Source organism: Xenopus tropicalis, chromosome 3, assembly GCF_000004195.4.
Source record: "Xenopus tropicalis strain Nigerian chromosome 3, UCB_Xtro_10.0, whole genome shotgun sequence".
In the NCBI taxonomy this organism is placed as follows: Eukaryota; Metazoa; Chordata; class Amphibia; order Anura; family Pipidae; genus Xenopus; species Xenopus tropicalis.
In genome coordinates this window covers 101,884,333-101,897,125 of record NC_030679.2, presented here as the reverse complement: position 1 = coordinate 101,897,125, position 12,793 = coordinate 101,884,333, and the positions used below count along the sequence as shown (strand labels likewise).

The 12,793-nt window shown below is 42.2% G+C and overlaps 1 protein-coding gene across 14 annotated transcripts in view; it reads right to left on the bottom strand.

Moving 5' to 3' along the window:
* Nucleotides 1-10,489, bottom strand: part of myo5a (myosin VA) — a 99,270-nt gene extending 88,781 nt beyond the window's left edge. For 5 of the 14 annotated variants that reach the window (XM_031899180.1, XM_031899183.1, XM_031899181.1 and 2 more), the window contains exon 1: nt 10,110-10,489. In XM_031899180.1, the coding sequence (XP_031755040.1) occupies nt 10,110-10,136 (27 nt within the window). In that variant the 5' untranslated portion in view covers nt 10,137-10,489. The remainder of the gene's footprint in view (nt 1-10,109) is intronic. The other 9 variants (XM_031899185.1, XM_031899186.1, XM_031899190.1 and 6 more) reach the window with 3 other exon arrangements.
* Nucleotides 10,490-12,793: the final 2,304 nt, after the last annotated feature.

Below are 12,793 nucleotides of genomic sequence, written 5' to 3'. Positions count from 1 at the left end.
CCAAGTTATTAGGGTTAAAATAGAGTTTAGTCATTGCCATCACATGTATCATGTTTTCTTTATTTCAAGATAAAATGTCACTTTCTGTTGAGGGCATAGGCCATTTCATATAAAACTGAATCCATTACTCTCAGACATTAAACCAATTAATTTAGACACTGACCTCTGACCTGGGCCTCAGTCTGGCAATATAACTTAATAACAAGACGCTATTCTGGCTAATTGATCATGCCCAAAAGGGATGTTACTTCAATAAAGAGCAGCCAAAGGCTTTATACCAGGGGTATAGCAAAATAGATTCACTCAACTAATTTATAAACTATACACTCTGCTATTTTCTGCTTGAATAAGTAATAAGTATTAATTATGAGGTGGATAGAACATTCATGTGCAAAGAATATCCCTTTGCAAATTCTTTCTACCAAATTGTTAGCTACTAGTAGGACTATGCTTCCAAGGCCCACCGTCACGCACAACATGGTTAGACAATGCTAAATGCAATATATTGCAATTGGTACTCTAGTAGGCCAGTCTAGAGTTTAACACATATCACCAATCCCTGCAAGTATGATAGAAAACTTCAATTTCAAATTATTTGTAATTTTACTTATCCTCCATTGTTTGATTTTGTCACCTTCTCCCTAATCTTGAACATACTGTCTGATGCCATGTGCCATGCCATATACTGCAGGTATGGGAGCTATTATGCAGCAACCCAATCCAGTAAGCTTCCAGCCACAGGAATGACATGTGCAATATTTTAGCAAACTTTTGTTTTTTAATTTCCCTTTCTCTCTGTAGTAATAAAACTGTACTTTGTATTTGATTATAACTAAGATGCATAAATCCTTACTGGCGGCAAAATAATCACATTGATTTTTTTTAAATGTTTTCAGTAGCCCTAGGAAATGGCATCCCATATTATAGAAATACCCCTTATTTAGAACACCTTGGGTCCGAACCATTCCAGATTACAGTTCATGTACCGGCAAAGGTAGTGCAGAGGTTCAGCTGACTGGTTGTAAAACATGGTTATACACAGAGTATGCAGAGCCAGAAACATAGCCACACAAGTTAGGGGTAACATTTTAGAAGTCAATGGCTATCCTCCTTTTTATGCACTAGCATAATATAAAGAGATTCGACAAGAGTGCTGTACTTTATTGGCAATTGTACCTAATGAAACGTGGTTTTGTGTTTATATTGCAGCAGTGGATTTGCACAAGGTCAGCAGCTTATAAATGGCTGTGTGTTTCTGTAGTTAGTGGCAGGAAATTAAAGGACACTAGTGGGTTGTGTATGGAAGCTTGTGAATGTAGCGGCAATGTGGAAACTTTATGAACGAGCCTTTTACCAAAGTGAGTGGTTGTGAAACCTGTGTTGTATAGTAGGGTATCTGTTCTCCAATATGGCAGTAAGCTCACAGCTGGATATAATGGAAGTCTCAGAATGAGTAGCAGAGGCAGAATGAATGGCAGGGATGCCAAACACAGGATCTTACAACTCACGCTGACTTATAGCTGCCGACACCTTGCATGATGTAAGGTTGTACTGTGGGGCAGTCCTAACTGTTTGAGTCTTAACAGTCCTGCATCTCTCTCTACCACGTTACATTCTTGTAGATATTGAGGGAAGCCCCTTATTTAGGCCAAGAAGAAATTCAACTTTAACAAAGTCAGTCTTTTTAAAAATAGTAAGGGGAATTAATCCATTCTCAGATATTTTTAACTCTTAAGTTCAGGACAATGTTCCTCCCTACCCTCTCTCCAACTGCATCTCCTCCATAGCACCAGTCTTACAATTCCCCTATACTGGGTTCCCAAATGGGAAGCTTAACAGTAGAAAGGGCATCACCGTGCTTCCAGTCCCTGGTTCCTGGAAGTCGACCAGAAGCACTGAACTGCCATATGTTGTTTTTTATGTGAATATGTGTGTGTCACTTTGATTGTGTTTCTGAGTATTAGTGTGTGAATGCATGTGTATACAGTATGTGTAGTTTTATTGTTGTTGCATCTGCACCAGTATGTAAAGCAGCCACAGATTATACAATTTGACATACATGTATAATGAGTAGGATTTTATAAGGTAAAGTGAAGAAATGTATGATATAGTCTAGCATTATAGGTTTAGAAAGCAGTGTGTTTAATTTCACACAGTTGACCTGTAAATGCTACCTGCTGATTGGCTGCTATGGGTTACTAGAACTGGAATAAACTGTAATCCTGTTATTACCTGTACATTCTATACATTACGGGAAAATCTCCTTTGCATCAAGAGGGCTAGGATTTCATTTGGCGCTAGTAGCAAGGCAATTGTGACTAAAACTAGGAGAAGCATACATTACAAATAGAACTAACAAGGGTGTATACAAAGGCACTGAAAGCTGGCATGTAGCTGCAGCAGGACAAATACACATAACCCTCCCCCATAAAATGTGTGTATTGGTCGGGAGGAATTGGTTAACTTCCCGCATCTATAATTCCCAGCAGGAGAGAACAATCCTCTATACTTAATAAGTATATATTCTGGCAAGTCAGCTGAAACCCTTGGTACTGCAATGCAGAGCAGAAATGCAACTTTTTCCTATCTTACACAAGGATTGCTGCTCAGGATCCTGACTCAGAGCATCTGAGGACATCATGCTGTACATACAGTGGCTTGCAAAAGTATTCAGCCCCCTTGAACTTTTCCACATTTTGTCACATTACAGCCACAAACATTAATCAATTTTATTGGAATGCCACGTGAAAGACCAATACAAAAGTGGTGTACACATGAGAAGTGGAACGAAAATCATACATGATTCCAACCTTTTTTTTTACAAATAACTAACTGCAAAGTGGGGTGTGCGTAATTATTCAGCCCCCTTTGGTCTGAGTGCAGTCAGTTGCCCATAGACATTGCCTGATGAGTGCTAATGACTAAATAGAGTGCACCTGTGTGTAATCTAATGTCAGTACAAATACAGCTGCTCTGTGACGGCCTCAGAGGTTGTCTAAGAGAATATTGGGAGCAACAACACCATGAAGTCCAAAGAACACACCAAACAGGTCAGGGATAAAGTTATTGAGAAATTTAAAGCAGGCTTAGGCTACAAAAAGATTTCCAAAGCCTTGAACATCCCACGGAGCACTGTTCAAGCGATCATTCAGAAATGGAAGGAGTATGGCACAACTGTAAACCTACCAAGACAAGGCCGTTCCCCTAAACTCACAGGCCGAACAAGGAGAGCGCTGATCAGAAATGCAGCCAAGAGGCCCATGGTGACTCTGGACGAGCTGCAGAGATCTACAGCTCAGGTGGGGAAATCTGTCCATAGGACAACTATTAGTCGTGCACTGCACAAAGTTGGCCTTTATGGAAGAGTGGCAAGAAGAAAGCCATTGTTAACAGAAAACCATAAGAAGTCCCGTTTGCAGTTTGCCACAAGCCATGTGGGGGACACAGCAAACATGTGGAAGAAGGTGCTCTGGTCAGATGAGACCAAAATGGAACTTTTTGGCCAAAATGCAAAAAGCTATGTGTGGCGGAAAACTAACACTGCACATCACTCTGAACACACCATCCCCACTGTCAAATATGGTGGTGGCAGCATCATAATCTGGGGGTGCTTCTCTTCAGCAGGGACAGGGAAGCTGGTCAGAGTTGATGGGAAGATGGATGGAGCCAAATACAGGGCAATCTTGGAAGAAAACCTCTTGGAGTCTGCAAAAGACTTGAGACTGGGGTGGAGGTTAACCTTCCAGCAGGACAACGACCCTAAACATAAAGCCAGGGCAACAATGGAATGGTTTAAAACAAAACATATCCATGTGTTAGAATGGCCCAGTCAAAGTCCAGATCTAAATCCAATCGAGAATCTGTGGCAAGATCTGAAAACTGCTGTTCACAAACGCTGCCCATCTAATCTGACTGAGCTGGAGCTGTTTTGCAAAGAAGAATGGGCAAGGATTTCAGTCTCTAGATGTGCAAAGCTGGTAGAGACATACCCTAAAAGCCTGGCAGCTGTAATTGCAGCAAAAGGTGGTTCTACAAAGTATTGACTCAGGGGGCTGAATAATTACGCACACCCCACTTTGCAGTTATTTATTTGTAAAAAATGTTTGGAATCATGTATGATTTTCCTTCCACTTCTCACGTGTACACCACTTTGTATTGGTCTTTCACGTGGAATTCCAATAAAATTGATTCATGTTTGTGGCTGTAATGTGACAACATGTGGAAAAGTTCAAGGGGGCCGAATACTTTTGCAAGCCACTGTATTTGCAATGTGATCAATGATATTTGAAAGGAATAAGCAGTTCACCTGAAGCTTAATAATCAGTTCCCTGTTGCTACTGGTTTCCCTTTTACATTTCCCACAACTCCCTCATCCCTTATCACTAGCCTTAATTCTAGCACCTTAGCAACCAGGTAGCTGCTGAAATTTCAAACTGGAGAGCTACAGAACAAAAAGCAAAATTATTCAAAAATATTAAATACAAAATTAAGAACAATTGCAAACTGTTTCAGAATATCACTCTCCATATTATACTAAAAGTTAATTAAAACCCTTTAAGTTGGCACAAGCACTTTGTGTATCGTGCAGGGTCGGACTGGGAGGTGCAGGGCCCACCGGGGCTTCTGCCTCAGGGGCCCCTGCACCACCCAATGGCGCTCGCTGCCTTCACACCCTCCCCCCACCTCTGGGGCCCCCAACTTCTGTCCGACCCCCTCCCCTGAGCACGCCTAAATTAAACTTACCTCAAGCACATTGGGGGAGGGAGACTGGTGGATCAGTGGAGCTCCCAGCAGGGATTGGGTCTGGGCCTCTGGGACCTACCGGGTTTTTTCTCAGTGCCCCGGTGGCCCAGTCCAATGCTGGTATCGTGTTTTTATGTGTGCAATTCTGTGGCCATTTTTGGCCTACTTTTTATTAATGAGCACTTATATGTCTCAACCCAGTGAGGAGGCATATTGCCCTAAGGACCTGATAGTAACTGCTCCATAAAACAACCTACAGCTCTGATATTTAAAGAGGCTACAGTAGCTGATAAATCTAACAGGCTGCACTACATGTGCAGACATGGCACTCTTATCAGCCACCCTGGCAGCTACTGGCATAATTATAGATGAACAACAGGATTAAGCTGGGTGATGTGAAAGATAAAGCGCATCATCTTCTGCTTCATAGAGCTGCTAGGCAACTGTAGCAAGGCAGGCCATGATTACTCATTTCCCTGAATGAAGTCACAGTATGGCTGCCGGCCTGGCCTCTGGGTGCTTACTCACTCACACTGCTTGCACCTTCAGCTTCACAAAAAGCAGCTCCAAAGATCATTAAGAAAGGGGCTGTGGCCCTCCAGCTATGACTAAAATAATACTCCCCATCCTCCGACAACATTTGGCTGTGAGTTGGTACCATTTAGCAAGAGCAAGATGCCACCAGGCTGGATTGTCCTGCTTACATTTAGCCTAATTTCTATTTGTAATTGACACATGTAGCTTTTAAATTGTGTACATAATGAAATGGATGTGTGTGTGTGTGTGTGTGTGTGTGTGAATACAAGGAAAGACATTGGCAGTACCCTTTGGCAGTGTGCTACAGTGTGTCACTGGATAAATAAATGCCCTGGAATTTTTAGCATCTGTAAGCTAGAAGCCCCTCTCTTACTACAGGTCACCAGCCTGTCCTCTCCCTCTGCCACCATTATAATATATATATATATAATACAATATTTGGGCCAAGAGCCTAGTGATTGGATCATCCTGCTTTGGCCAAGTGTGTTGATTGCCAAATGACACAGTATGTGGCTTGTATAACCTGATTAACTGACTAGTACTCTCCCCAACCAACTTTTTGGAAGTTGGTTGAATAAGGCCATAATACAGGATATTATTTGGAGGGTCTAAGTCAGCTGTATGGAGCTGCAATTTATGTCCAAACCAAGCCAATAGGCCAACATTCACAACCTCATTTATACATGGAAATCTCAATCATTTGCAAGTACCAGGTCCACTGAGTCTGTGGCTTTGTTAAAAAAAAAAAAAGAGGCTGTGTAAAATACACAAACATGATTTTAAGGGGGCTATGTAATAAAAAGCATTAAGTTGGCTCCTGGGCAAACTGAATGCCTTTTATTACATATGGGGGGTAAATGTTGACAACAACATAACATGAGGGGCTTAAAGTCAAAAGCACAAATGAGAAAGTGTACAAAGAAAAATAGAAAACACACTGCCCACAACAAGAAGAAATCACTGACAACAATAACACAGAGAAGAGGGAACTTAAGAACAAGGCATGACATAGACAGAGAGAATCTAGAACGTGTTCTGTGATATCAAACTCTGCAGAGGATTAAGATGGATAAAGATGGAGACATGATGACCTTATTATATTGCAAAGCAGGCAACAGTGACTGAGCAAAGAGGAGAGCTTCACATTTGTATTCACTTTAACTCAGAGAAACTTCTACATTACAAATCATACAGGTTTAATTCAAATTTGTGACTTTTGTGGCTAGCCACAGCTTGTAAAATCTATGCACCAGCTGTCAAAGACCCAACAACGTATATTTTACTTTTCCTTCTTTGTTCTTTGATCTATCTGCATGACATGATTTCTGCCCACATAGTACAAGGCAAGATCAAAAGAAATGTGGCAGGCAAGGGGTTGAAAACAACAAAAAAATAGAAATATGAAACATTAAGAAACAGTAAAAGAACTTAGTAGTGAACGCAGAAAAGAATCAGACTGCCTACAGCTGCTGTAGCTGGAGAGTCATACAGCTTCAGTTGTGGAAGCAGGGTTGCCTCCTCACCTCTACAAAAGCAGATACATGGGAAGGCCTTGATCTCATTTTTCTAAACTCAGTCTGACCAACTGCACTCAGAGAAAATGGTATCTGCCTGGCCACTGTGGCAGAATATTGAACTGGTTGCCCTGCCAGTCTAGATGAAATGCATGCAGAGCACCTACTGCAGGTGCAAGTAGCTCTGTTGTTCACACAGTGGCCTGCATCAATAGACGCAACTTCTTTGTGTTTAAAGAATTAGGTGCAAATGTCATCTTGATATTAGTACTGGAAAAGACAACATCCCAACAGCATTGCTTCTTAGTGCAAATGTCTGAATCGCGGCAAAGTGCAAGCAGGAAAAGCCTACGCATCGTTTCGGTTTTCGCGCAAAGTTGTCTGCAGGAGGAAACCATGTGCATTTGGAAAACCAAAGTGACGAAAAATCATTTCAGAGCAATTAGTCACTCGTGGTAGCAGAGATAAATCATGGGCGACTAAATTGCTTCGTGGAACATTAGCCCTAAAGCAGTATCTCTTTTTTACCTTTTTTGCTCAGCTCCCCCCATGGTGGTCTGCAGTTTGGTTACAGATATATAAAGCCCTTGTTGCCATTTGTAAGGATACCTAAAAAAATTCCACCAGCAATTCACTTTACTGCCAGTGTAAAGACATTTCAGGTGCCCATGGTAGCGGAGATTAACTGCGGGTGACTAAACTCCTACCATGGTTTTCAGTGCCTTCAAGTCTGAGAGATCAGTTTTGTTGCCACTACTTTTCTGGAGAAAGGCTACACTGACAAGATACCTTGTATGACTAGCCTGAGGAAAGGAAAACAAAACCAAAGCAAGGTAATTTAAAACCATGCAATATAGCAGAAACACTGGATAATACCAAAAAAAAAAACACAATTGCTTTATTGCGTTCCAGCCAATGGCACTTTTGTAGTGGCGAGCAGGCAGGGAGGACAGATGTGGCCCTGGTTCTAGGAATACACATAGGTGTTTAGCTCAAATGGTATTTGGGCTGGTTTTCTAGGGGCATCTGGGACAGCAAATTAGCATTAAAGGAGAAGGAAAGGCTAATAATCTCAAGCTGCAGGCATACCTTCAGTTCTCTCAATAGTGCCCTTAAGTCTCCCCATACTTCACCTGTTCAAAAGATGAGAAGCCAAACAGGAAAAAAATGCTGGGTAGAGAAGATTCCCATAATGCATCACTCCTTCCCAGACTTGGCGACTTGGGACTGTAGGCGGTCTGTGACATGCTGGGGGGGGTTGTGGCAGGTGAGCGGTGAACAGGGGGGGGTAGCAAAGGACACTTTGTGACATGCTGTGGGGTAGGGGGGGTGGCAATACATAACTCTGCTAAAATGCTAAACTCTATCACATGCACAGACCCGGCAAGTGCGGGGGGGGTTGTTGTGGCAGAAGGCAAATGCAAGTGTCAGGCAAACATATGAAGGGAGCGGTGCGGGGATCGGAGGGGGGGGCTGGCTTGTGCTTTTCAGCAATAGCCCATACAGACATGCTGGACAAGATGGCGGCGCCGTTCACTAAAACAAGTATGTAGGTTCTAGTATGTGTATCTCTGTAAATCTTTCATTAGGCAAGCCAGAAATATAGCGTTTTTACACAGCAATAGTAGTACTATTTAATAGTGTGCTTAATAGATTTTGACTTTCCTTGTCCTTTAACCGCAAATCTTATACAGACTGGACTTCACAGTGACCCCCTAAATCCACTGCTGTTGGCTTTTCTGGGCATGCAGCACCACAGTCAGGGAACCTATGATTTAAGGAAAACACATTCCTTGTCTATAAATGAAGTACATTTTCTAGTACATGTATGGGATCTGTTATTTAGAAGCCATCTTCTATAGACTTCATATTAATCAAATAATTCCAGTTTTTACAAATGATTTCCTTTTCTCTGTAATAATAAAACAATAATAAAACCTTGTACTTGATCCAAACTAAGATATTCTACAATCCTATTGGGTTTATTTAATGTTTATAAGTTTTTAATAGGCTTGAGGTATTGAGATCCAAAAATACAGCAGTTTGCTTGTCCAGCAAACCCCAGGTCCCATACCTGTGCATGCAAATATACAGTACCACACTGAATTCTCATTTCTCTGTTCATTAAAGGCAGATGTTTATAATTTATAAAAAAAAATAGCATATACCAGATACAGCTGAGGAGAATGCAATTATAGATGCCCAGTTCTGCCTACACCTGGCTCAGGCATTTCATATGGGGGCAAGGAAAAGTTACAAAACCATTAAAGACATATTTACTATTATAAAAGAATAAACACGTGGGGTTGATAAAGGCTCATTTAGGGCTGCAGGAAATCAGTAAGATCCTAAACAAATGTGCTTTCTTGGGAACTAAATGAGAGTATTCTTGCAGCTCTGGGCTGTATATGTATCATGTGCTGGAGGCAATGCATTCTAACGACTGTGATTCATATAATTAGATGCCCAAGGCCTGTTGTGCCATGCTTCCCTTTCTCCCTCTCTGCATTCTATTAACTAGGCCTGGATTTAACTAGCAAGCATAACACAAAAATATATGAACAAATCCCTTCCGATTTAAAACCAGTGTTCTAGGGGGAAGGGGGGGAAAGTTAATTACACCCTTTAGCAGCATGCATTTAACACTGTTACAGATCTGTTACACAACAAGACCATTAACACCCCAAGCCCTCCAGCTGTTAAACTACATTTCCCAGAAGCCCTGGACAGCATTTGGCTGTTGGTGGGTGCTGGGAGTAGAACTTTAACGACAGCTTTCTGGGTATCCATGATCTACTGAATTGTGCTGATTCTGAACATTTGTCAAGGGCAAGTGGTCAAGCAGAGAAGCGTTATTTATTGACAGAGCACATGCTAATCTTCCAATCAAAGGGTAACAATGCATTAGTCTGTGCATGTGCTATGTATCACGAACAAGATCTCTCGTTTTGTTATAAAAATGACAATACTGCAAGGGTACCATAAGAGCAGAGATAACACTGACAGCAGATAAAGCCCCAAAGCAGGGGGGTATGGTACAAGCTAATACAATAGGAGGGATGCTGCTTGGCCTATATTCAGTGCATGGGGTTGGGTGGGAGACAGGCAGCTTGGGTGGGGGTCTAGGGAGAAGCAGCTGCCGCACATGAAAGGCGATGGCTTTTTCATTCATTGCAGCTCAGCTTCCCTGCCTTTGTTGCTATCAGCAGCAGCACACAGGATAACGTCCCCTCTCCATCCTGCAGCCCAGCCCTCCTTCACACTGTATTATTGCACCTGTAATAGGGGAGAATGGAAGCGATGTACAGTGCTTACCTTTGTATAGAGCTCGGATGCTGCCATGCTGCTTAACCTTCACTCCGGCAACGTACAAAGAACTGGGCAATCGCCTCCCGCCACGCCGCTCATACAAGGCGCCTAAAGCAGTCACTATACCCAGCGCTCCCGGGAGATGCGTTCAGCCAGAGGTGCTGCTGAGGATCGCCATGTTACCTGGCTTCCAGATTTCTATTTTGGTGTCAGACTCTGTGCATTGTGGGTATGAGGGAGAGCTGGAGGGGAAGCTGTGATTCTTGCCTTTCACTCCTGAGCTAAGATTGCTGGGCTGACTCTGCCTCCCACCGGCTGCAGCTGGAGCATCATCCCCTGTCACTGTGAGCGCTGCCTCCCCAAGCAATGCCGCTACACGGAACCATAGCACTACAGCAAGGCGTGTCATTGCCGCATGGGGGCGATAGAGAGCTCTCTGATGGACGTTCTCTTAATGAAATACTGCAATTCAAAGTTTGAAATACATTTGGAGGTGTAAGGCTACCGTACCAATAGGCCCAGAAGATGTATTATGGGAGGGTTAGTTTGTACAAGCTGTAGTGTTATTATTGCAGATTGGGGTGAGTAGGAGACTGAGGGCGTTGTGTGACTGATTATTTGAAGGCGTTGCCCACCCAAGGCTACTACCTGTTATATCACTATAGGTCAATCACTCCTACCAATGCCAGTGTTAAGTAGCATCTAAGCAGAACTCTCGCCTCCCTTATGAGGTTTGAGCAGTAACCCATGGCAACCTATTACATCATCCAGCAGTTGGTTGAAACATGCTAACTGGGTGCTATGGGTTACTGTCAGGTGCAAATATAGCCAGTGATGGTAAATAACCCTCAGTGTATTTAATACAATGTGTTCCAGACAGTGAAGTGTTCCCTGTTTCTGATATTTTTTTAACTTCTGTTTTCTAATTTAAAATGCAATATTTTACTAAAATGTTGCAGATGGGTAATACATCTATTTCACAAACAGTTCTTATTTTTTTGTGAGTTTCTCAACCTACCTTTTCACTGGCAGTTACCAACACAATGTGCAGTGAGCCACTGACAGATTTCACCTGCTTCAATTGGCTGATTCCAGCATGAGTCAGCAATCTGAAATTCACTACTGTCAAACAGAATAGTTTGTTTGCAGCTGGAAAAGCTGTTCATTTAAGGAGGTAAGCTAATTAGACTAGAAGGTTTAAGCCAGGACTGGCAATCTTTACATTCTGGCAAATGCCAAAGGGGCTGCTATAAGATACCATAGGCCAGGGATCCCCAACCTTTCTTGCTTGTGAGCCACAGTCAAATGTAAAAAGACTTGGGGAGCAACACAAGCACCATAAAAGTTCATGGAGGAGCCAAATAAGGGCTAAGATTGGCTATTAGGCAGCCTCTATGCACACTGTCAGCTTACAGGGAGCTTTATTTGGTAGTAAATCTTGTTTTTATTCACAAAAACTTGCCCCCAAGTCAGGAATTCAAAAATAACTACCTGGTTTGGGGGCACTGAGAGCAACATCCAAGGGGTTGAGGAGCAACATGTTGCCCCCCGAGCCACTGGTTGGGGATCACTGCCATAGGCAGTCACTATTTAGTGGACAGATGAGGGGATTGTTTTACTCTATGGGGCTGATTTACTAAGACACGAATTCCGACCGAATTGGAAAAATTCCGATTGGAAAACGAACATTTTGCGACTTTTTCGTATTTTTTGCAATTTTTTCGGCGCCTTTACGACTTTTCGGAAATTATCGCGACTTTTTCGTTACCAATACGATTTGCGCGAAAAAACGCGAGTTTTTCGTAGCCATTCCGAAAGTTGCGTTTTTTTCGTAGCGTTAAAACTTGCGCGAAAAGTTGCGCTTTTTTCGTAGCGTTAAAACTTAAAAGGCGCAACGTTTTGCGCAAGTTTTAACACTACGAAAAAAATTGCAACTTTTTGCGCAAGTTTTAACGCTACGAAAAAATCGCAACTTTCGGAATGGCTACGAAAAACTCGTGTTTTTCCGCAAAAATCGTATTGGTAACGAAAAAGTCGCGATAATTTTCCGAAAAAATCGCAAAATACCGATCATTACGAAAAAAACGCAATCGGACGCATTCAGCCTGTTCGTGAGTAAGTAAATGGGCCCCTTTGTGTACTATTTTAAATCTCATTCTGGACCTGCTACCAATGAACCATTATTAATAAAATACACACATATTAAAGCGGACCTGTCACCCTAAGAAATAAGTCCAAATTATTTTCTATATTGTTACTTGAGCAAAATAAACTTTACTTACTCTATATAAATAATATAAACCTTGTTTCCTTCCGTCTTGGAATTACTCAATCAAAGCAAGCAGGCAGGCACCATTTTGTGGACACTGTTATTAAGGCAAGCTTTGTATCATGCCAAAATCTTGTTTATGTGCCAGAATGGGGGACCAGATGCCCATGCCCTTGCACTGGCTACACAGGTAGATGAGGAGGAGGGAGGAGAAAATTGAGAAGTGCAGTGACATCTAGGAAGTGCTGAATGGAAAGCTAAAGTTATTGTCTGCCCCGCCTCTATGCCTAAGGCATAGAGGCGGGGCAAGAAATATATGATTGACAGCTGTGATTTTTATATGCCTTTATAATGGGTTTGGATGTGTAAATATAAAAATGAATTTGGGTTTCATGTTTAATTTGAACAGGACTTTTATTAT